The 25,385-nt window shown below is 42.8% G+C and overlaps 1 protein-coding gene and 1 long non-coding RNA gene across 4 annotated transcripts in view; one reads left to right on the top strand and one right to left on the bottom strand.

Annotated features, from left to right (window-relative positions):
* Window positions 1-7,536, bottom strand: part of C10H16orf87 (chromosome 10 C16orf87 homolog) — a 59,785-nt gene extending 52,249 nt beyond the window's left edge. For all 3 annotated transcript variants that reach the window (XM_048355686.1, XM_048355685.1, XM_048355684.1), the window contains exon 1: window positions 7,366-7,536. In XM_048355686.1, coding sequence (XP_048211643.1) covers window positions 7,366-7,431 — 66 coding nt within the window. In that variant the 5' untranslated portion in view covers window positions 7,432-7,536. The remainder of the gene's footprint in view (window positions 1-7,365) is intronic.
* On the top strand, window positions 2,926-13,257 carry LOC125358506. Its single transcript, XR_007212319.1, has 3 exons — window positions 2,926-4,315; window positions 6,977-6,979; window positions 13,212-13,257. It is a non-coding gene; the product is annotated as an uncharacterized LOC125358506 (long non-coding RNA).
* The last annotated feature ends 12,128 nt before the right edge of the window (window positions 13,258-25,385 follow it).

The raw sequence follows: 25,385 nt of genomic DNA, 5'->3' as shown, positions 1-25,385 counted from the left end.
ACACTTACAATCTTAGCTCCTCAGGAGGCTGAAATCTAAGGAGGGCAGTTCAAAGCCAGCCCAGGCAGAAAAGTCCCTATGAGACTCTTATTCCCAATTACCCATTCAAAAATGGGAAGTGGGGGCTGAGAATATGGCCTAGTGGTAGAGTGCTTGCCTTGAATACATGAAGCCCTGGGTTCAATTCCTCAGCACTACATATATAGAAAAAGTGGGGAGTGGCTTAAGTGGTAAGAGTGCTAGCCTTGAGCAAAAGAAGCCAGGGACAGTGCTTGGGCCCTGAATTCAAGCCCCAGGACTGGCAAAAAACAAACAAACAAAAAAACAACAAAAAACAGGAAGTTGGAGCTTATGTCTCAAAGCGGTACCCTTTGAGCAAAAGAAGAGCTAAGGAATAGCTCCCCAGCCCTGAGTTCATGCCTCACAATGGACAATAACAGCAGCAAAAAAATCATTTGGTACAAGACAAGATAGAGACAGATGTGCCTCATATGCTTAAGCTGTCTATGACTGTCTCACAGGATTGATCATTGTATATGGCTAGCAAAAAATGCAAATATCCAAATGAGCCTTGACAGGAATAAGTATTCCCTCCTCTGCAGGGGACCCTGTAGGAGTGAAAGGCACACTGTTAACAGTCACATCAGGACAGCGGGAGTAAACCCAGGTTGTCCCCCAGCAAACTGGCATGTATGGCCTCTTGAATCATTTTCATTACTTACTCTTTCCCACAGTATGCATTTTCCTATGGTTTGAGGTTTTACAAAATGAGCCCAATTTTTTTTCAAACTATGGTTACTGCTTGATGACTGAAATCTATTTCTAAAAGTTATCCCTTAACGTTTTTAACATACTATCTGAATAATGTTTACCCTGAGCTTAGAGCCCAGGGCCAGCCCTGCTGGGTCTTGACTCAGAATGACTTTGGCAAGTGACTGACAGGGAGGCTACTTGCCTCCTCAATTCTGTGGCCTGAGCCACAGAACCTAACACATAGGAATTCAATAAACCTCTACTGATCTTTCTGTGTGTGTGTGTGTGTGTGTGTGTGTGTTCGTTCATGAGTGTGTATATGCAAATGTGTGTGCACGTGTGTGTCTGTGTCTATATCTGTATCTGTATTGGGGCTTGAATTCAAGGCTTTGGTACTGTCCCTTAGCTTTTTCATTCAAGGTTAGCTGTCTACCATTGAGCCACAGCTCTACTTTGAGACTACAAGCACCTTGCTACCTGCTAATCTTTCATGACCAGAAGGGATTTGACCTAAAGGAAAGTGAAAAATATTTAGCTTCTGGAGCTTAGGCAGAAGCTACTGGCACTTTTTTTTTTTTTTAATGAGAGAATGTAGGCTGGAAGGGTTGATTTGGGTGAGAATTAAAAAGCATCCATGACAGAACTGTAACTATTAAGAAATCAGCACACCAGATCTGCGCAGGTGGCTCATGTCCATAATCCTGGCTACTTCAGAAGGCCGAGGTCTGAGGATTATGGCTCAAAGCCAGTCCAGGCAAGAAAGTCCGTGAGACTCTTTTCTCCAATTAACCACCAGAAAACTGGAAGTGGTGCTGTGGCTCCAGTGATAGAGTGCTAGCCTTGAGCTGAGGAGCTCAGGGACTGCACCCAGGCCCTGAGTTCAAGCTGCACAACCAACAAGAAAAACAAAAAAAGAAAGACATCAGCACACCACTAGCCTCCCCACTGAGACATGGGCCCAACTGCTCAAATCTAGTGAATTTGGGGGGGTGGGGGGAGGGAAGGCGGAAATGTCCAGGTTCTACTTTGCTGATAGCTTCTTTTATGGAGATGAGGTAAGGTTTGTTTGTAGTCTAAGTCCTCGCTCTGTGACCCTGGTAGAGATTCAGTATTGGATCCCAGGCAAGGCTGTTCTTAGAACCACAGAAACTAATTCTCAGCATAGCACTGTATTCCCAGAGTTGATGCTTTCAGTACTAGGTTACAAGAAAATATTCTGTGCAGCCTCTCATTTGGTGTTTTCATTTCTCTTTTGCAGGACAGAATGGTGTTGCTTGTTGTGGAGAATCTGGTTAATTGGTCTTTGTAAGTAGTCTGAGGGAAGTATGCCTTTATTTTTATTAACACTGTTGGTTAGCTTTCCTTGACTGTTTTTTTCTGTTCTGTTCTTTTCCTCTTTCTTTCCTTCCTTCCTTCCTTCCTTGTTTCTCTTTGTCTGTCTTTTTTTCTTTCTCTCAGGCAAAATTCTTACAGCTATTTTTCTACCTTATGCCTATAATTTCTTTGTCAGCGTTTAAACTCAGGGCCTCAAGCATAGTCAGCTTGTTTGCTTGGCTGGTGCTCTATCACTTGAGCTATTCCTCCAGCCCTGCTTTATGTTGTTTATAACAGTTTATCACAGACTTTTCTGCACAGGCTGGCTTTGAGCCAAAATACCAAAAATATTGATAGCACCCACCATCAACATTAACACAAATGTTAAAAATCATTGAAAAATATTTTTAGATTTACCTCCATAATCATCTCATTAATAGTAAAGTTAACAATCCTTTGAATCAAAACATTTCACCAGAAGTCAGATATTAATCTTAAAAAAGTATTCTCAGTGCACAACACCTTGTCAACAAAATTTAATTAATAATAATAATAAAGTACTCTCAGAATAATCAGTAATATAGCTGCAATTCTCTTTGAAAGATAAATGTTGTTTGCCAGCTCTATTGAAGTCAAATTATAAAGTTTTTAAATTCTGGGGCTGGGAATGTGGCTTAGTGGTAAAACACTTGCCTAGCATAAATGAAGCCCTGGGTTCAATTCCTCAGTACTACAAAACAGAAAAGGCTGCAAGTGGCGCTGTGGCTCAAGTGGTTGAGTGCTAGCCTTGAGCACAGAGAGGCTTAGGGACAGTGCCCAAGCCCTGATTTCAAGCCCTAGCACAAAAAATAATAAGAAATACATAAATAAAAACCTAAAAAAAAATTTAATCCATCTGGGACTTTTCATTATCTAGAATATATTCCATCTATTAAGCTAAGTTGAAATTGTGGCAAGACAGTTCTTCTCTTCGCATAAAAATACTGAACAACAAGATCCTTAATTTGCCTTTAGAAGCAAATGAATCATATTAAAGAGGCATGACTAACTGCCTGCTGTACTAAGAATGTGATGAAATCCCTTCAATCCATGATGGTAAACATAAATAGTGTATGTCTTAATAGTATAAAATCTGCCCAAAGTAGATGTTTGTCATTTTTTTAATTTCACATCCTCACAGAAACCAAGCTCAAGGTACTGACTCATTTCCTTTCCATCTAAACATGTCATAAGGAGATCTACGGTAATGTAAAACTGTTCTAAACTAATGCTATCCAAAAACAGAGAAGCATAATGTTCATATTCAACAGCTCCTTTGCTATTCCATTAAGCATATTCTTCTAGCTACTAGAACCTAATAAATTGAATTGAGGTCTTTGTCATATATATGAAAATCATTATCATCTTATATACAGAACTAACAGAGAGTGTTAGATAAGAAATTTACATATGGCTTTGAAACCTTGATACACAAACACTAGTACAGTTGACTGGTTGGCTTTCATCTCTTATTGAGTTCTGGTGGGTAAACCTTCATCTGTCTTAGCTAACTCTAATGTTCTACTTACAAATATAAATTTCTTCTCAACCCCTACAAGGGATGGGGGGACCACCACCAGCTAGCACAACCCAGAGATCCTGCAGGTAACTTGAGTATTACTAATCTCATTATGGTATAACTGGGCTCTTAAGCAAACATACTAAATTTTCCTTTAATTTCAGCCAGTGATGCTAAAGATTTATTAATGAGAGTTCTAATGCTAGACTTGTGGGATTTTAAAATGGGAAAAAGGAGCTGGGAATATGGCCTAGTGGTAAAGTGCTGGCCTCGTATACATGAAACCCTGGGTACGATTCCTCAGCACCACGTATGTAGAAAAGGCAGAAGTGGTGCTGTGGCTCAAGAGGTAGAGTGCTACCCTCGAGTAAAAAGAAGCCAGGGACAGTGCTCAGGCCCTGAATTCAAGCCCCAGGACTGGCCAAATAAATAAATAAATAAATAAGGAAAAAATTTCAATGTATCATTTACTGGTGGCTTATTGATGTGTTTCTTGAAAAGTATACTTAAGATTTTTTGCATTTCCAAAAGAAAAAGTTATTGAAATGCTGTATAAAAACAATCCTTGATCTCATATTATTCTACTGATTTTAAAAGGCTCTAAAACCTCATTTATAGTAGTCCCACCTTACCCAGTTTTGTTTTCTGAGGTTTTAGTTACCCAAGGTCAACAAGAACCTTGTGAATATAGTTTGAAAAAAATGAATAGAGACCATATTCATGAAATCTTACTACAACATATTGTTCTAATTCTTTTATTAGTACTAAGGTAACTTTTATATAGGCATGTAGCTATAGGAAAACAACAATAATAGTGTTTGGTTCTATCTAGGGTTTCAGACAACCACTGGGGCTCTTGGAATGTATTCCCACAAATAAAGAAAAACTACTGTAGATTCTTTATTACTAAGAGAATCAAAGATACCTATAGCAGATACATTCCCTATGTCACACAAAATTCCTATTAATGAAAAAAAATGCTGTATTTTTTCTGTTGTTGCTGGTCATGGGGTTTGAGCTCAGGGCCTGGGTTCTGTCCCTGAGCTCTTTTGCTCTAGGCTAGCATTCTACCACTTTGAACCACAGCACCACTTCCAGTTTTCTGGTAAACTGGAGATAAAAGTTTCATGGACTTTCATGCCCCAGCTGGCTTTGAACCACAATCCTCAGATCTCAGCCTCCTTAGTGGCTAGGATTACAGGTGTGAGCCACCAGTGCCCACTGTTGCTCTATTTTTAGAACATGAAGGCCAAAACAAAATATATGCAAAAGAAAGCAAGAGACAGGCAAGAATCTTTTTTTTTTTTTTTTTTAAATTTTGGCATTCTACAGGAGAGGTAGCAACACCTTTTTTTGTTTTGTTTTGCCAGTCCTGGGGCTTGAACTCAGGGCCTGAGCACAGTCCCTGGCTTCTTTTTTTTGCTCAAGGCTAGCTACCACTTGAGCCACAGTGCCACTTCTGGCTTTTTCTATATATGTGGTACAGAGAAATTGAACCCAGGGCTTTATGTATACAAGGCAAGCACTTTACCACTGGGAAAGTTCAGTACTGGGAACTGAACACAGGTCTTTCTTATCTTGCATTCTACCACTTGGAACTATGGTCCCACCCTTGAGTTTGTTATTTATTTGCATAGACAACTATTTCAGTCTTGCTCTCACCCCTTCATTTTGTACTTTGTTTTTGAGTTATGTTGTCCATATCTTTCTGTCTAGGCTGGCTTCAAACTCTTTTTTTTGCTTGTATTGTCTCAGGAGTGGCTGGGATTACACATGTGCACCACCACACCTAGCTAACTCACCCAAAGTATTCATTTCTCTTTAAGTACATTATATCCAATTAAGTAGTTAAACTAGCACACTGACTGACTAGCTTCCTATGATTGAATTGTGTGCCCTCCTCCCCAAAATTCATATAGTGAATCCCTATTCTCCCATGTGATGACATTGGGAGATGAAGCCTTAGGAAAAGGAGTGTGTGGCTTCAGTGGAGGAGCACTTAACTAGCAAGCAAGAGACCTTGAGTTCATCTCCAGAACCTCTTCCCCAATAAATATCACAAATAATGAAGTTTAGATGGGGTAAGACCCTCATAATGAGGCTAGTTACTTATGAGGAAGCTTGCCCTCCACCTACCACATAAGGACACTAAAAGCCAGCCATATATCTTCAAGCCAAGAAAATACCAGAAAACACTCTGATCTTAGACTTCAAGAGTCAAGAACTATAAGAATTTCTATTCTTTAAGTCAACCCAGTTAATGATATTTTATGGCAGCTAGAGCACACCAGAAATAGCTGTTTTTTACAAAAGAATATCTATGTGTGCTTGTGTAACAAAATTAATGTGACCTTTCCAAATAAAACGTATTTTGTTAAACAGCTTCAAGGGCTCCTACATATTTATTATAGTCTGCTCTTTCTTTGAAAGAGATATTAAAAGCAGATTATATTTCTGAAAGTTTCCTTTATGTCAAGTAAAACAAGGACAAGACTTGCAAAAACTTGTACCCTACAGAGAATGGAATGTGTAATGCATACTATGTAAAACTTCTATTTCTGCACTATTAACTGGAAACACTGAAATAATCTGCCATAGACTGACATCACAAAGTCCAATTTTGTTAGAATTTAACAAACTGAGCTTAATAGTAACAAGGAAAGCAATTCTTTACTTTGGAAAACATAACTACATTGTTTTGTATGCATACTGGTAGAACCCCATAAACTGGATTCTCCACTTCTCTAATTAGTATTTTTATCACTGTCCATAAATAATACTAAACAATACATGTAGCTGTGTTTTCTGTTAGAAGATTTGATCAACCAAGAAGAAATTGCTCCTTAAAAAATGTATTAAAATTAGTTTATTAAAAAAGCCACCAGTTATTTCATATTACTCTTGACTTATGGGGAAATAAAAGGGGAGGAGAAAGAGGTAGTCATTTTGGAAAAAAAAATCAGTGGAAAAGGAAAGAAGTAACCTAGAAATGTGGCATAAACTGGCATAACTCTTGCTTTTGATTGAGAGTTAACTCATTAGACTTGTAAGGCTTAAGATTGAGGCAAGCTTAAAAGGTAGAAAACATAAAAGGAGATTTTTTAATTGCCACTTACACCAGGGACTCAGAATATACAAAAAGGTTCAAGTTCATGAAATCATATAAATATTTTTGAGGATTTGGAAGCGAGAATATTCAATTTGTAACCGTAAATAAAGCGACCATTCGAATAACGAATGCCCAGAAGGAAAGAATCGAGGACATTATCATATCATGTTCCAATGAAGGCAAAGGAAAAGATTCCAGGTCAAGCATGATTAAAAACAGTATGTCAGAGGGGAAGTCCCGAGTTCGTAAACACGGCCTCGGAGCGCGGCGGTCCCCACTGCGGCCCGCCCGCTGAGGTGGGACGCGCACGTCTGAACGGGAACAAAGCGTGGCTGGAGTCGGCGCCGCGCTCCGAGGCGGGTACCGCGGCGGGCCCCGAGCACGGAAAGGGCCGCGACCCCCGCACCCCAAGGCCCCTCCGCGGTCCCCGAGCCGGCGGGCCCCGGGTCGGGGCAACACGCCCCACGACTCGGGGCTGCGCCCCCGTGGGCTCCCCGCAGTCCCTCCACTCCGTCCCAGACCGGACCCAGCGACGCGGCCTCGGCGCAGCACCGCCAACCGCCGCCCGGCAACGGCCGCCCGCCTGCGCGCATCCGTCCCGCCGGCTCGCGCGCCCGGCTGCGACGCCCACCTGTTGGTCGCACTCCGGGCATGATTTGGTGGCCATCTTCACTTTCTTGGCTCGAGTTGCAGACATGCTCCTCACCGGCGGAGGCGGCGGCGGCGGCGGCGGCAGCGGCAGCGGCAGTGGCGAGGACTCGGGCTCCTCCCCTCCGTACCTCAGCCACACAGCCTCCACCCGCCCCACCCGCGCTCGCGCCCGCGCCCGCCAGACCAGGCTCTGCCGGGGACGCGCGCGCTCTGCCGGGGACGCGCGCGTGCGCAAGCCCGGGGGGGCTTGCGTGCCGAGGGGGCGCGTGGCCTCGGCCTGCCGGGGACTGCGAGGATCTGCATGGATCCTGCAGGCTTCTGGTACCCCGACCCCGGCTGCCCCCCAGCCCGCCTGCGGACTCCCTGATGGAGACTACTTTGACCTTCTGGCCAAACAATAGCCCAGCCCAGCCCCCCCCTCCTGCCTGGCGGTTCGCAAGTGGGTGTAACTTGAGTGAGACTGAGACGGGCCAGTAACATGGCTGGAGAATGGGAGTATGGAAGCCAGATAGGCCATAAGAGGGTTAATACTGGTCTTCGTATTACTTAGTGTATGCACTTCAGTAAATGTTATTAGCAAGGCTAATCAGTGAACAGTCATATTTAATGAGTATGTTATATGCTGATTCCGAACTTGGCTCTTGGGTTATAAAATTCATTAACTGAAGTTTTTTGAAAGTCATGTAGGCCAGACAAATATAAACACTGAGTCACCTGCTTTCAAAGAAGGATATGTAGTCCTAGTGATGTACATGACCTAACATTCAAATACATCAGAACGGGATTGTTCCTGAAATGAATAAATTCAAAATTAAGATGGGGTGGTGAGCAATTTTAATCCCAGTTTATGTGAAGGCAGGATGACCTGCCTGGAGACTTTCCTGCCTGAGCTAACTTTGAACCAAAATTCTTGGATCTCAGCTTCCTGAGAAGATAGGATTACAGGCATGGGGCCACCAGAGCCCAGCAAGAGAAAGCTTCTAGAGAGAGACAGCAAGCACACACTTACAAATGCCCCTGCTCCTAGGCCTGCCAAATGTTGATGAAGTCCCTTTTCCTGGATGTCTATGAGCGAAAGGGGACGGCTGTCAGGAGTGAGTCCTGATCCAGCTACTAGGCTCCTGGCACCATTTGGTGGCTTACTTGTTAAAATAACTATGCCATTTCTCAAAGCTGGCTGCCTTGCCTGTGTGCTCTAGCAGCAGCCACTGTCCTTGTCACAGAAGAAGACAAGCTTACTCTAGGGCAAAAACTCCCACATTTGTCAAGCAGTTTCCACTCCATCCTGACTCTGGTAGAGTATAAGGGAAATTATTGGCTGACCAACCCTCGGATGGTCAAATACCAAAATAAGTTATGTGAAAACCCATACATCTGGCTGGAATTTGTCAAAACTCTAAATCCAGCCACCCCAATCCTGGTTGATTTGTGCCCCCTGAGCATGACTGCCTACACATTATAGATGAGGTTTTCCCAAGCTGGCCAGATCCAACCAATCAGCCATCTGGACATTGAATACTTCACAGATGGCAGTAGCTTTGCCCAGGACAGCATGCACTTTATCTAAGACAGCATATACTTTGCCAGGTATGCAGTGAAAGCTCTGCACTCAGTCACTGAAGCCCACCTGCTGCTGGTTGGAATTTAGGCACAAAAGGTTGACTCATCTCCCTAACATGGGCATGCCAGCTCAATGGATTACTGATAAGCATCTATATTGACTCTACATATGCCTTCACAACCACTCATATCTATGGGGCCCTATATAAAGAGAGATTCCTCATTAACTGTGAAGGAAAAAAATATTAAGTATGGGCAAGAATCCTCCATCTACTAGATGCTATATTGGCCCCTAATTGGGTGTCAGTTATACATACTGAGGGCACCAAAAAGGAGATGCCACAATTGCTCAGGGAAACCAGAGAGCTGACAGGTCAACAAGCAGCCCTTTCAAGAGGACTGACTCCCAACTGCCCTGACAGCTGCTGTGTTCCCTTGTCCCTTAGCTGAATAGGATCTACACATCAAAAGAACAGGCTTGGTTCAAGATTGAGAAGGTAAGTTTTGTACTATACAGATGGTGAAGTGATGAAGATCATTAATATGTTGCTATGCTAGCTTTCAATAACAAAGTATTGCTAATACTGTTCTGTAGTGTTCAATGTAAAACTTTTCTTTTACTGTTCTGTAGTGTTCAATTTAAAATTTTTCTGAAGCTGGCCCCTCCTGTAAAGTTATGTAATTGTATTTACCCAACTTGCTTTAAACTTGTTTTGCTCTGTATTGATCACACCTGTAGCACACACACACACACACACACACACACACACACACACACACACCCCTGAGAGTGTCATCCTGTTTTGCCACCTGGTTGTTAGATGATCTCCAGTGAAGATCAAGGCACCCTGACCTGTTTGTTGTGACCAACACCTCTTGAAAGTGACAGAAAAATTCCTGTCATTTTTGGGTATAAGCAGCCTTCTGAGATGGCCCAGTACTGCATTGTGAGATCCCGAACTGAAGTCCTGGCACGCCAGTATTTTCTCGCTCAATAATTTTCTTTAAATTTTTCTAATCTGAGTGTCTCATTGCCTGTCGATCTGTGGACCCCACAACAGTGGGAGTTTGCTGCTGGTTGCATTGCCATTCCTAAGTCTGGCTCCCATAGTTATCAAGCAGTTCCATAAAAGCACCCACTGAGAGCAAACAACCCTCAAGACCATGCTAATCCAGAACTTTTATGTCCCCTATTCTACAGCCTAAGTAAGGTGGTATGCAAAAGATATAGCCCGTGGCCCAAAAGTAATTCCCAGCAGGAGCCAAGAGTACTGTCCAATGTACAGAACATTGGTGGGATGTCTCTTGAAAATCCAATCATGAACTTCACTAAAAAGCTACAAGTCCAAGGATACAACTATCTATTAATGTCTGTACCTTCTCAAGATGTGTGGAAATATTTCCCATATTGTAAACCTGATAGCCTACTCTCCCATAGCTTAGCGTGCTCCTTCCCTGGGCAACACTAGGCCCACCTAGTAAGGGCAGTAAATAATTAGCCTCCACCCCATCTTCCTTGAGATGGCACTCCTTTAGTATATTTTATTACCATGTAAAACAACAAGATCCCCTTACAAGTGACCTCCAGGGTCAAGGCAGCTGCAGGACCCCCTTGACAGCAGCTATCAATTATAGCCTGGCATGGTGAAGACCCTGGTCTGCACGTTCACACCCGCCTCCAAAACTTCCTAGACTACTATATATGTCATCCCAGACAATAGACCACACTTCTTCTCACTTCTCCTGGTGAGAAGGGGTCTTGCCAGCCCCCTTTGCCAGCAATAAACTTTTCCTTTGTTCTTCTGTACCTGGGTGTCTGTGTGGTCTCTGGCAGTGTCTAATATAATCTAATGCATATAGACTACAAAGGCCTTGGAAGTGGCCTGCTAAGGGAAATCTTCACCCCCTTTGGAATACCTGTGTCTATTGGATCAGCCACTTTTGTGGCCAAGGTGGTACAAATGGTAACTAAGAGCTTGGGAATCATCTGAAAGTTGTACACAACCTACCACTCCCAAAGTTCAGGAATAGGACCCTAAAATTACAGTAGAGAAAACTATGTCAGGAAACTCATCTACACTGGGATCAGTTACTACCCTTAGCATGATTAAAGATCTAGTCCTATCAAGTGGACAGTATTTTCACCCTTTGAAGTCCTTTATGGACACACACACCCCCATCAAGGGTATAAAAGGTGACCGCAAAGAAACAGGTGGCCTTATTTGAGACAACAGATGCCAGTCCTCAGCCAACTCTCAAAAATCAATGACTGGGTTTGGGAGAGACTCCCCATTAGCTTGACAACTCCCACATACCTTTACAAATCTGGGAGTGAAAGAATGGAATGTCCAGCCATTAAAACCTCATTAGAGGGGTCCTTTTGTTGTTATTTTATCTACCTCTACTGTAGTTAAGGTAGCAGTACTCCCTGGATCCAGCCTCTCTCCAGTGGGAGTACATCCCTGACCCCACCACCATGCAAGATTACCCTCTGGAATGCCCATACCCTTGCTCAGAGGCTCCTTCCAGAATCTCTGGCTACCTCTGGGCAGTGAGATGAGAGCCCTGCTTTAGTCACTTTGGAAACTAATCTGCACATGGGAGAAGATTGAGGAAGTAAGGATTGATCCTTTCGATGGTTTCATCTTGTTAAACTTAATTTGTTTTCTGCTCAAGGATTCCCAAACCTCAAACTGTTGACTCATGTATACAGATTACCAAGGCAAGAAGTGTTGTCACCAAGACTTTACTTTTCCATACTTACTCTCCTGTGCAGGCACTGTCATTGGATCATACTCCCACAAGCTTACCATCTATTTAATGTGCTCCCATAGTAACTAGAATGTATCTGACCTACCACCCTTAGGAGCAATGATTAGATGTCTGTAGCTTTCACAGAGCTGGGGACATCATTGACCATACCAGAAGTAGTGACCCTAGTCAACCTGTGTCTATGTCCATATACTTTGATGTATGCACTGCAATAGCTAAAAACATTGTTATTTGGGGCTACTGTAGAGGCCTAGTCTGGGAAGAGCTTATATGCTAAGAGACAAGTATGTGTCCAGAAAACAGCTCGCATATTGATTATTGTGAAGGACTCTGCTGCCCTTATTGGAGCTGTGTGTGGTATAAGCAACTTGTCTGAAACAGGAAACAACTGCACTCTTGGTGCTTGTAACTTTGTAAATTTTCAGACAAGCAATTAGCATTTTGGTTGATGGGAAGGATGAAGGCCCTGGTACACTGCTGCACAGTTAAGCTCCTCACAATCACTCATCAGAGTTCCTCTTACCAAGTCTTTCACTTCTTTTACGAGGAAATGTGGAGTGAGTTTCCAATCTCTATCATGACCAAAAATCTGTTCCTCTAGCCAAGTCCATAGCCCAGACACTAAATCTTACCTCATGGTTGTAAGGGAACCAACCTGGAAGACTACTGGCTATAGGAAGCAAAGACAGAGGACCCACAGGAGTCCTTTAATGAGACCACCTTCCCCAATCCCAGGAAAAGTATCTGGCTCCTAAAAGCTTCTATCATCAGAAATTACTGTATCTTCCTCCCAAAAGGGCATCTCACCACTGCACTAGAGGACTTAGCTTGTTAAGTTTTACAATGATACCACCCAAATGACCCAATGTTAGGGAATACCATACCACATGGAACCCAAGCCCCACCCACCGGCCAACTCCTCTGATCTCTGGGCAGCTTGAGTCAATCTCACCACATAGATTGGCAGGCACCCAGGAGGCTGTATTGGATCTGTGAGAAACAAGCTTATATGATGCTACGCAACACTTGGTTCAGATCTTACATACTGGCACAATCAGGCCATCTTTTTTCCATATGTAATGCAAAAGTAAAGATAAAGTGGAGTGACTTACAAATTGGCAATTGGAAAGAAAATGAATAGTCTTATGAGCAAGTCATTATATAGTTCTGTCACTTGGGAAGAAGATGGGTCATATGCTTATCACACCCTGATTTACATACTTAATCACATTAATTGGCTCCAGGCAATAGCTGAAATTATAACTAATGAAACTGCAGGATCCTTTGACATACTGGCCCATCAGCATACAAAGGTATACATAATGTACCAAAACTGCCTAGCCTTGTATATATGCCTACCTGATCTAGGGAAGGGAAAGAAAAATGAGGGTGTAAGATAGCACAAGATATGTACTCACTGCCCTATTATGTAACTGTACCCCTTTTGCACAACACCTTATCAACAAAATTTAACTAATAAAACAAAACAACCAGGGGCTGGGAATATGGCCTAGTGGCAAGAGTGCTTGCCTCCTATACATGAAGCCCTGGGTTCGATTCCTCAGCACCATATATATAGAAAAGGCCAGAGGTGGCGCTGTGGCTTAAGTGGTAAAGTGCTAGCCTTGAGCAAAAAGAAGCCAGGGACAGTGCTCAGGCTCTAAGGCCAAGCCCCAGGACTGGCCAAAAATAAAAATTTAAAAATAAAAAAACAGCTTGGTTTTCAATAGTCACTATTGGCCCAAAGAAGTAACACTTTCTGTGATTAATAACATCTTTCATTGGAAGGGAATCCTTTTTATATAAAGAAACATTTTCTTGTATTCCTATTCTTAGAAAAAAATCAACAGGATCCACATATTATGGTTTGCATGCCTATTGACTACGAACCAAAGCTGAACAACCTTTCTGTACCACAGTATAATAATACTATGGCAACAAAGGCCTTCACATTGAGCTAATTCTCTTTTCTATGTTTTAATTATTCTGGCGTTTTTTTTCTTCATATGTGTGTTGTTCTGTCTGTTTCAAAGCTATAACCTACCTCTTCTAACCTTCATCTCCTATCCACTCATTTATTCAGCAAACATTGAAATAATACATTTCTGTATGACACTTATTATTCATTGCAGGGTATAATGAAGCAAGGTGAAAAAAAAAAACAACTGCCTAGCCTTAAGACTACTTACTTGCCTCCATGGCAGGTGTATGTGGAAAGTTCATTCTAACTAACTTACAAATTGATGAAGGAAAGGTTATAGAAAAAAATGAGGAAGATTGTCCAGGTCCCCATCCAGACTTAGAGAGAATAGAATCCCAGTGACCTGTTTAGATGGTTGTTCTCTGCCTTGGGCAGATTCAAGAGCCTCATAGGGGCTAATGGTTCTTGGCTTGGGAGCATGTTTAATATCACTCTCTGTCAGGACCATTATAAAGACCATCATAGAAAGAAAAAAGGCACCCATGTAATGATGCTGTGAAAATACAAATCCCTAAGTCAAGATCATGCTTTTTGACCCTAGCTGGGTCTGAGCATAACAGAGAGGAATATTGTAGTAGGGAGGAGGTGGTGGTGTGGCAAGAAACTGAAACTTAAGGAAACAACTTGAAAGAGATCATTTAGCACAGAGGACGAAGTAGCCAAAGAAATTGCAGAGAACCACAGATGAGTTAAGGTTTGCTTTTTGCTTCTGTAATATGCTTGCAAGGATATATAAGGCAAGGCTCCTTAACTTGGGGATTCAGCCTTTGATATAAATCTACTGAGTCAGTACCAGCATGCAAACATTGCTTCCTGAAGAGCCTTGGTGTCCCAACTCTGTCTACAACACTACCTGAGCTCACTACCCTGTTCCCATGTTTGTTTTTCTTTAGGAAATATGTTCATGTCATAGGCACTTTAAATCTGTAACAAGATAATGAAGCAAACAAAAATTACTCAGATAAGTTTAAGCAAGAATAATACAGGAAATACAACAATACAAGAAAATAATACAAGAAAAAGATACAGGATAGGCAAATTTAGTCTAAGACTAGACTCTCACTCCCACAAACATTCACCTTTAGGAACTCTCTAAGACCATCACACTCCAAAGTGTCAAGGGAGCTGCCTTCTCCTAAACACAAGGTAGGTTCAGAGAACAGGGAAGAAAAAGTCTGGACTAGAAAGCACTCGAGCTTGGCAAAGAACACTTGTGTCCAAACCAGACCCAGAAGGGAGTGAGAATCCCAAACTCAAGAATGCTCCAAATCTAAGGCATGAAGAGAAGTCAAAAGTAGAGGTGCTGTGGAAGTAAATTATAAGTTGAAAAAGAAAGAATTAGGACTGGGAATTTGGCTTAGCAGTAGAGTGCTTGCCTAGCATGCACAAAGCCCTGGGTTCTGTTCCTCAGCACCACATAAACAGAAAAAGCCAGAAGTGGTGCTGTGGCTCAAGAGGTAGAGTGCTAACCTTGAACAAAAAGAAGCCAGGGACAGTGTTCAGGCCCTGAGTCTAAGCCCCAAGAACGAAAGAAAGAGTTACCTGGGAAAGAGTGAGAGAAGGGGTGACATTGTCCAAAAAGAAATGTACTCTACCTGTCTTAGGTAATTGTAACCAACCCCTCTGTATGTTACTTTTATAATAAGAAAAGAATTTTTTTTTAATTTAAAGGAAAAGAATTAGCCAGGCTCTTATGGCTCATAGCTTTCTTCCAAGCTACTTAGGAGGCTGAGATCTCATGATCATGGTTCAAAGATAGCCTAGGGAAGGAAAGTCTGTGAGATTCTTATCTCCAATTATCCTCCCAAAAGCCAGAAGTGAAGCTGTGGCTCAAAGTGGTAGAACACTAATCTTGAGCAAAAAAAGCTCAGGGTCAGTGCCCAGGCCCTGAGTTCAAGCTCTAGGCCTGGCACAACTAAAAAAAGTCTGGGGGGGGGGGGCGGGCGATAGAGGTAGGGAGTAGAAAAGACAGCTCTCTGATAGCCAACTGTCTAGGTTACCTAGGCAATTAGAAGGCATTTGATCTTCCAGAACACTGAGACCTACTGCCTGACATAATGAATACAAGTTTAGCTGAACTATAAGTTTAGTCCTGTTTTTTTTTTTTTTATTTTCAGGCAGAATAAATGTATACATCAATATACAGAATGTACAATGAAGGCAGGTAGTACTGTATGAGAACCTTAACTGAATATTTTCCTGGCTTTAAGATCCTGTTTTTTAAATCTAAACACTCTGTAATATTAAGAGTTTAAATTCCCATAGACCAAATGACAAAAATAGAATCTACAGAAAAAAGAAAGGACATGCTACCAATATAATCCAATTTTATTAGAATATGGAATGTAAACATATTGCAACCAGCCATATAAAGATGTATAGTGTTATTAGTTAACAAAGAAATTCTGAAAAAAAAGAAAGTGGATATTAATGAAAATTTAAAAGTAAAAATTAAAAGTGAATCTTTTGTTCACACAAAACAAATCAACAGAAAGAAATTCAACATGTGATGTAGTAGTAGACATCTCTAACTCTAGCAGGCATGAGATCCCCAGAGCTGAGGCCTACACCCAGAGGGAAGAGACTGCCAGCAAACTACATCAGTGATAAGTCCCCAAAAGAAATCTCACTTATTGTGCCAGGCTCGGGTAGCCTCCCCTGGTGCGGAGATTCAGGCTCCACTATCCTCTAACTGCTCCCTTTCTCACCCTCTCCCCTGGTCACCCGACCCGCAGGTAAGGCCAGAGTGGAGTGGGGGGCTCAGGAAAGACCTCAGGTGCACACGGCCGTACGAAATCGTTTTACCTCCCTCCTTACCCGTGAAGAAAGCCAGGCATACGCGGATCTTGGAGACACTTCAAGGGCAAAACTGATTTAATAAGGGAGGGGCTAGCAGCTGATATAGCAGATGGCGATAAGAAAAGGGGTCATCGACCAGAGATCTGGCGATAGGCTGGCGAGCTTGTCATATGACCGCCTCATGAGTTAACGTCATTTGGATAGTGCCACCCCAGGGGTGAAAAGCCCGCGAGAATGGGGAGCACATGGGCTGGCGAGAAAGTTGGGGACTGGTTGCAAAGCCAGTTCTTCTGGTTCCGGACCCAGAGAATTGTGGCCTGCTTCCGCATTCCCCCAGGGCTGGAGGAAGGGTGGCATCTTGGGCGTGCTCTCCAATGCCCTTCCCCCTCAAGGCCAAAGCTGAACCCCAACATTATTGATTTTTTTCACACAAAGTCTAAGACTCTTTGCTAACATGAAGGTCAGCAGCAGACCGATAACTTTACCATGTGCTCCAGGAGTAGCCCTTCTTTTCCAAGCCCCCCATATCGTTGTGCCAAGTCGCGAAACCACCACCAAGAAGACCACCGAGACTCAGACATTCCGAAATACAAAAGCAAGGCAAGGCTTTATTTAAGTGAGCTGCAACTCAGGCCTCGTCCTACCCACCAACACAGCGGAGGTTAGGAGGGAGCCCCGAGCTGTGATTACACAGGGCTTATAAAGGCGAAGAACAAGGTTACAACAATCAGGTGTTCAAGCAAGCAAGATTAGGGCACAGGTACAAATCTGATTGGCTCAAGGCTCGAGGCATTCTGGGGCAGTCAGAGTTAAGCATTCCCAGCGATTCTAGACCAGCTGGGCCCTAGTGAGCTTCTGCTGGGTTTGCTCACAGGGCCTGCTTATCTCAGGTTCACGTGGTAAAGTGGGGTTCGCGTGGTAAAGTGGGGCCTGACTTCAAAGTCTGGCACTTCATTTCCCCTTTTTTTCTTTGGTACCTTGGGAGCCAATCTGTCCATTTCAATGGCTTGCATGTCTAGGAGATGATATAGAGATAAGGCATGGGCCAATAGGGCCCAAAGTAGTAACCAAAGGGCCTGTTACCATTTCTCACAAGTACAGCCTCTGTACCTCTATTTTGCATGCCTCTAGTTTATCCTGCCTCATCTTCCCCAAAACAACTCTGGTCCCTTGATTTTAAAGGGGGGGCTAATGGGTGAAGATCATCCATCTTCTGTAACTTCTTCAAGCTGACTCAGGAGCGTTGACCTTACCTAGCCAGGAACCTATAACCTTAGTCTACCAAGGGACTGCACACATCAAACTGGACAGGACTCCTGCTCATCACACTCGGGAAGTCGCTTATTCAGGTTCGGGTCCAAGTGATCTGGCACATCCCAGTTGCCTGTGGCCAGATCATATAAGTCTACTACTAAGTCTGCCACTAGGTTCCTAAGGGGGCTTCCTTAGTTACTAAACTAAGGGGGTCACCCCACTTCGGAGTGAGCTGCCAAAATAATTGGAAAGGTTGGTGAGGGTTAATGTCAACATTAGCTAGGGTAGCAAGGAAAGAAGGCAAAAAGAAAATTAACAATATTCAGTCTAACTTTGTTTTCTTGAGGCGAAGGCGAAGCAGCTGAGTCAGGTGCTTGGAGACCTCCCATGTTCCATCACACAATTTTTTGACAAGGTGTTGTGCAAAAAGGGTACCGTTACATAGTAGGGCAGTGTGTACATTTCTTGTGATCTCTTACTCCCTGTTTTTCTATCCCTTCTCTAGGTCAGGTAGACATATATACAATATACAATGTATCAAGAACATATACAGTAGCCACGTGGCCACACCCAAGAAAGTTCGCCTAGGGCTTTAAATGTAATGTCAATATTAGCCCATATGTCGACGGTAGTCTTATATGAAAGTACATACATAGCTTTTGAGCTATTGTATTCCCCTGAGAGGTCAATTTTTGACCTTTATATGTTGAGTAATTGTTTGGTTTTAGTTACATACTGTTGGGTCGCTGCCCCAATCCTGTGGGGAATACTATTTGACAAGCAGTTTTTGATTTCAAAGACTTGGTCTCTACTGTCTCTCCATCTCCCTTTGTTAACAGTCATATATCAGGGAGATCATACCCCTTTGTTTTCTGTGTTCTAGGCTTGTCTTGCTCAACATTATTTGTTCGAGTTCTGACCATTTCCCTGCGAATAACAATATTTCACCATTCCTAATCGCTATGTAGTAATCCATTGTGCATAAGTACCATATTTTTTGGATCCATTCATCTGTGGAGGGACATCTGGGTTGTTTCCATATTTTGGCTATTGTGAATTGTGCTGCGATTAACATGGAAGTACAAATGTCTTTTTGATATCTTGGGGTTTGCTGTTTAGGGTAGATGCCTAGGAGTGGTATGGCTAGGTCATAGGGTAGGTCTATATTGAGCTTTTTGAGAAACCTCCATACTGTTCTCCAAAGTGGTTGTACTAATTAGCACTCCCACCAACAATGAAGAAGGGTTCCTCTTTCCCCGCACCCCCTCCAGCATTTGTTGTTGCCTGAGTTCAGAGTATAGGCCATTCTAACTGGGGTGAGGTGGTATCTCAGGGTTGTTTTTATTTGCATTTCCTTTACTATCAGGGATGTTGAGCATTTCCTCATGTGTTTCTTTGCCATTTTTACATCTTCTCTTGTGAAGTCTCTCTTTAGTTTCTTTGCCTATTTCCTAATAGGTTTATTGGGCTTGGAGGGGCTTAGCTTTTTGAGTTCTCTGTAGATGACAGATATTAGGCCTTTGTCTGTTGCTGTGCTGGTAAATATCCTTTCCCATATGGTTGGCTGTCTTTCTATTTTGGTGGCTATATCCTTAGCTGTGCAGAAACTTTTTAATTTTTAGTAGTCCCATTTGTCAAGTCTTTCCCCTATTTGTTGTGCCCCTGGGACTATATTCAGGAAGTTCCTTCCTGTGCCTATAAGTTCTAGCGTCTTTCCTACTCTGTCCTTCAGTAGTTTCAAGGATTCAGGTCTGATATTGAGGTCCTTGATCCTATTTGAGTTGATCTTGGTGCATGGTGATAGGCTTGGGTCTACTTTGAGTTTTCTGCATATGGCTGCCCAGTTCTCCCAGCGCCAGTAGTTGAAGAGGCTATGTTTATTCCATTGTATGTCTTTAGCTCCTTTGTCGAATATCAGCTGGCTGTAAGAGTGCGGTTTTATTTCTGGATCTTCAATTCTAATCCATTGGTCTTCCAATCTGTTTTTATACCAATACCATGCTGTTTTTGTTATGATGGCCTTGTAGTAGAGCTTGAAGTCTGGTAGGGTGATACCTCCTGCACTACTTTTTTTGCTTAGAATTGCTTTGGCTATTCTAGGTTTTTTGCTGTTCCATATGAATTGATGGATTGGTTTCTCTATTTCAGTGAAGAATGTAGCTGGGATCTTGATGAGGATTGCATTGAATTTGTATAACAATTTGGGCAATATGGCCATTTTCACTATATTGATTCTGCCTACCCATGAGCATGGGAGGTCTTTCCATCTCCTTGTGTCTTCTTTGATTTCCCTTATTAGATTTTTATAGTTTTCATTAAATAGGTCCGTCACATCTTTGGTTAAATTGAACCCTAGGTAATTTATTCTTTTTTTTGCTACTGTAAATGGAATTGTTTCCATAATTTTCTTTTCTGTTTGTCTATTGCTGGTGTACAGAAAAGCTGCTGACTTTTGTGGATTGATTCTGTATCCTGCTACTTTGCCAAATTGATTTATTAGGTGTAGGACTTTGGGTGCTGAGTTTTTTGGGTCCTTCGGATATAAGATCATGTCTTCTGCGAATAGGGATAACTTGATTTCTTCCTTGCCGATGTGGATCCCATTGATGTCCTCCTCTTGCCTTATTGCTATGGATAGGGATTCCAGCACTATGTTGAAAAGAAGTGGGGAGAGTGGGCATCCTTGTCTTGTTCCTGAGTTAAGGCGGAATGATTTAAGTTTCTCTCCATTTAATATGATATTAGTAGTTGGTCTGTTGTATATGGCTTTTATTGTTTTGAGGAATGTTCCATCTATTCCTGTTCTCTCCAAAGCTTTTACTAGGTATGGATGTTGTATTTTGTCAAAGGCTTTTTGGGCATTGACTGAGATAACAATATAATTCTTAATTTTAGATCTGTTTATGTGGTGAATTACGTTGATTGATTTACGGATGTTGAACCATCCTTGAGACTGTGGGATGAAGCCTACTTGGTCATGATGTATAATTTTCTTGATCAGTTTCTGGATCCTGTTAGCTAATATTTTATTGAGGAGCTTTGCATCTGTGCTCATTAGTGATATTGGTCTGTAGTTCTCTTTTTTTGTTGGGACTTTGCCTGGTTTGGGAATGTGTATGATATTAGCTTCATAGAATGAGTTTGGGATTTCTCCCTCTGTTTCTATTTCACGGAAGAGTTTGAGGAGTATTGGTATTAGCTCCTCACTAAAGGTTTTGTAGAATTCGTTGGTGGATCCATCTGGGCCTGGGCTTTTCGTTGTTGGGAGGTTCTTGATTACCTCCTGTATCTCACTGTAAGTTATTGGTTTATTTAGGTGATTTATTTTTTCTTGGTTCAGTTTGGGAAGTTTGTACTTCTCTAGGAATTGATCCATTTCTGTAAAATTATTGTTTTTTGCTGAGTAGAGGTTTTGGAAATAGCTCCTTATGATTATTTGAATATCGTGTGTACTTGTTGTAATTTTTCCGGCGGAGTCCTTGATTTTACGTATATGAGTCTCTTCTCTTCTTTTTTATTTTTGTAAGTCTTGCAAGGGGTCTGTCAATTTTATTTATTTTCTCAAAGAACCAGCTTTTAGTCTTACTTATTTGTTGAATGGTCTTTCTATTTTCAATCAGATTTATCTCTTCTTTAATCTTTGTGATCTCTCCCCTCCTAGTCGTTTTAGATTCTGTCATTTCTTGTTTCTCCAGTTGTTTTAGTTTCATCATGAGGTTATTCATCTGGTCTGCTTCCATTCTTTTAATGTGAGTGCTGAGGGCAATGATCTTGCCCCTCAGTACTGCCTTAGCTGTGTCCTATAGGTTTCTTTGTGATGTGTTTTCATTGTCATTGTGGCTTATGAATTCGTTGATTTCATCTTTAATTTGGTCTGTGGCCCCAGTGTTGGATAACAGTGTGGGGTTTAGCCTCCAAGAATGTGTATAGCCTCTGTGGTATCCTTTGTTGTTGAGGGTTACCTTTAATCCACTGTGATCAGATATAATACATGGGATGACGTCAATACTTTTGTATTTGCTGAGGTTCTTTGTGTGTGCTATGATGTGGTCTATTTTGGAATATGATCCATGGGCTGCTGAAAAGAAGGTGTATTGGGTCTCTGTAGGGTGGAAGATTCTGTATAGATCTGTCAGATACATTTGGGATATTTTGTTACATAGGTCCTCAACTCCCTTGCTAATCCTCTGGGTGTTGGATCTGTCTCTTGGAGAGAGTGGGGTATTAAGGTCACCCACTATGATTGTGTTTGCGTCTATCTTGTTCTATAATTTTGTGAGAATTTGCTTGACATATTAGGGCCTCTTTTGTTTGGTGAGTATACATTTATCACCGTGATGTCTTGATTCTGGATTTTTCCTTGTATTAATATGTAGTGTCCTTCTTTGTCTTTTTGAGTTGATTTTAATGAAAAGTCAAGCTTGTCTGAGATCAGGATGGCTACACCTGCCATTTTTGTAGGTGCGTTTGTTTGGAAGATCTTGCTCCATCCTTTCATTCGGAGCCTGTTTTTGTCCCTTGCTGTAAGGTAGGTCTCTTGTAGACAGCAGAATCCAACTTTTTGTTTGCGGATCCATTCTGCCAGTCTGCTCCTCTTTATCGGAGAGTTTAAACCATTTATATTTAAAGAGATCAAGGATAAGGGTGTTTTTTCTCCTTCCATTTTCTTGTTGGGCTGTTTTTTCCTCTTTTTTTTTTTTCCTTGTCTTTAGTGAGCTGCTCTTTCTGTTGGACTTTGGCTATTGTAGTTTCTTTCTGTTTCTGTCTGTGTGTCTTGTACAATCTCTGTTGGGCGGGGCTCCCCTCTTAGAATTTGCTGTAGGTCTGGTTTTTTATTCACATACTCCTTTGGCTCCTCTTTGGTGTGGAAAGATCTGGTTTTCCCTTCGAATGTGAACTCCAATTTCGCTGGATATTTGATCTGAGGTTGCATATTTTTAGACTGAAGTACTTGGATGGTGTTCTTCCACTCACTTCGTGCTTGGTAAGTTTGTGTGGATAAGTCAGCTGTTATTCAAATCCGCTTCCCATTGTAGAAAATTTCTTTCTTCGCTTTGGCTGAATTCAGAATTTGCTCTTTAATCTTGAGGTCTAAAGTCTTGAATATTATGTGCCTTGGGGTGGCTTTTCTGGGGTCTGGCCTGCCAGGTGTCCTATAGGTTTCGGTTACCTGGATGGTGTCCCTTGTGAGATTGGGGAAGTTTTCTGCAATAACTTTATCGAAAATATGATGAAGCCCTCTGCTCTGGTATTCGGCTCCTTCTTCTATTCCAATTATGCGCAGATTATATCTCTTGTCTTTGTCCATTAGTTCCTGGATTAGTCTGCCCTGAAGCTTCACCGTTTCTTGGAATGTGCTCATTTTCTGGTTGTTGTCGGCTGCTTCATCGTCCAGGTGAGAGATTCTGGATTCCATATGGTCAACTCTTTGTGTTATGATTTCAATTGCGGAGTTTATGGATGTCAGAGAGCTATTTATGGTTGTCAGATCAGCTCTGATCGTGGAAATTTCTTCCTTTAAAGAGTTGTATTTTAAATCTATTTTTTCATGCATTTCAATTCTCAGGATGTTAAGATTTTCTTTAAAGGAGGCTTACATTGTATCCATTTTTGCTTCCATTTCTTTCTTGGCTTCCTGGGTGTCTTTCAAGATTTCTGCTCTAAACTCCTGGAATTGTCTTCTGATTTCATTTCTGACGCTTTCCATCATTCCTGATAACATGGCCTCATTTGCTTTTTTATTCTCCATCTCCTCTTCAGTCGTGCTGCTTTTTGGAGCTGGAGAGTTGGCTTGCTCTTTGATGAACTGTGTTATGTTTCTTTGTGATTTGCACATCTGGAGATCTGTGAGTGGCTTCTCAGTTTTGGTTTATAGCTCTGCCCTCTCTCCTGTTTAGGCTCGTCTACCAGAGCAGGTGCTGTCGCTGGGTGCCCCGCCCACCTGTGTGTTGTGCGCCCACTACAACAGGCGCTGGCGCTGTGGCCCTGTCCACTTTAGCATGGTACGCTTCCCAGAGCGAGCTCCGGGTTGTTGGGTTGTGTTTGCGCCCTCCCGCGAGTCTGTTGTGGGGGGCAGTATGTGTGGGGCCCCGTGGGATCGACTGTCCAGGCATGGGTTAGCACCCTCAGACCTCGCCTCTGCTGTGAGGGGGGAGCGTGATCAGGCCCAGGTGTCCCTGCTGTGCTGGTATTGCCCACCAGCAACTGTGATTTTAGTTGTAAGAGTCCGTGAGGTCCAGGTGCCTTGGGTGGGGCTTGCACTGCTGGCCATCCCCCGGCCCTGATCTTGGATTGTGTGTGTGTCCCATGCAGCTGTTGGTCCTTCGGGGGTGGCAAAGTGTCATGGTGGCATCCCCGGTTCCCCCCTTCTGCCGCGCCGGGTTCCCCAGCCGCCGTCCGTCCGAACCTGGTGTGGACCCGAACTTCTCGTCGCCGCTGTCGTATGTCTTGGTCCGCACCCTCCCTAGTGACCATGGGGACTCCCGCTGTCTGGATTCTGTGGTCCTGGAAGCCTGTCTACCGATTGCCGGTTCCCCTTTCCCAGCCTGGCCCTGTTCGGGCCAGGGTTGGCTGGTGGGGGGATGGTACCCCGGAGATTCTCTGGCTCCCTGTAGGTTTTTGGCTGTTCTTTTTTACTCCTTTTTACTCTTTTTTACTCCTTTGTGTTTTCCTACGTATCTCCACTGCTTCTGGCTGCTGGTTTTGCTGGGTTCTTGATGGGGTGTTGGGTGTTGGAGTTCCCAGCTCGCTATTCAGTTGGAGCGAGTCAGGGTGCCTCCCTACGGTGTCGGCGCCAACGTTCTTTCCTGCTTGTTTCTAATAGCCTTTCCTTCGGCTGTCAGTAGCCCCCCTCTTGGTATTCATGTCAAGTAGGCCTAAGGCAGGGGCTTCCAGAAGGCTTTTCTAGATTGCCTCAAAGGCTTTTGCATCTGCTCAGTCCAATGAAATTCTGGGAGGTTTTTGGTGGCTTCATATAGAAGCTTGGCCTTCTCAGTGAACCCAGGTATCCACATCTGGCAAAAGCTTGTTGTTCCCAGGAACTCTGACTTGTCTGGCTGACTTAGGCACAGGGATTTTCAGCACAGTCTCTTTACATGCATCCGACAGCCAACGCTTGCCCTCTTTTAATATAAAGCCCAGATGGGTGACTTCTGGTTTACAAATTTGTGCCTTTTAACATTCTAGTTTGTAAAAGCTTTTTCCTGACTGGCTGAGGAACTGATCTCTGATGACCTAAAAAAATTACCTTTGCAGGCCTTTAACAGATCTCAATAAGGACACAATCTCAGGTCTACAAGCTTTCTTTCCTGAACAGATGTATCAGCTTAAAATTCTCACTGCCAGTCAGAGCTTTGAGTAAATGCGGGGGGGGGGGGTGAAATTTTACTCTATCCTCTCATTTGACAAACTTACCCTTACTAACCACTATCACAGATGACTGGCAAGTTCCTGCCCAGTAGACACACATGGGCATTGGAAAGGCATGCTTATGAACTATTCTGCTAGGACTTCTCGGCTTTGATTAACTTTTGAAAGGCCAAACAGGAGTGACTCTAAGATCTGACACCATCTCTGCCATCCAAGCAGTGGCTTACTGCCTCTGGATGCTCTATCACTTTTGTCCCAGGAGGAGT

Source organism: Perognathus longimembris, chromosome 10 (assembly GCF_023159225.1).
Source record: "Perognathus longimembris pacificus isolate PPM17 chromosome 10, ASM2315922v1, whole genome shotgun sequence".
In the NCBI taxonomy this organism is placed as follows: Eukaryota; Metazoa; Chordata; class Mammalia; order Rodentia; family Heteromyidae; genus Perognathus; species Perognathus longimembris.
The sequence above is the reverse complement of the archived record's forward strand: the minus strand, read 5'-3'. Positions and strand labels throughout refer to the sequence as shown.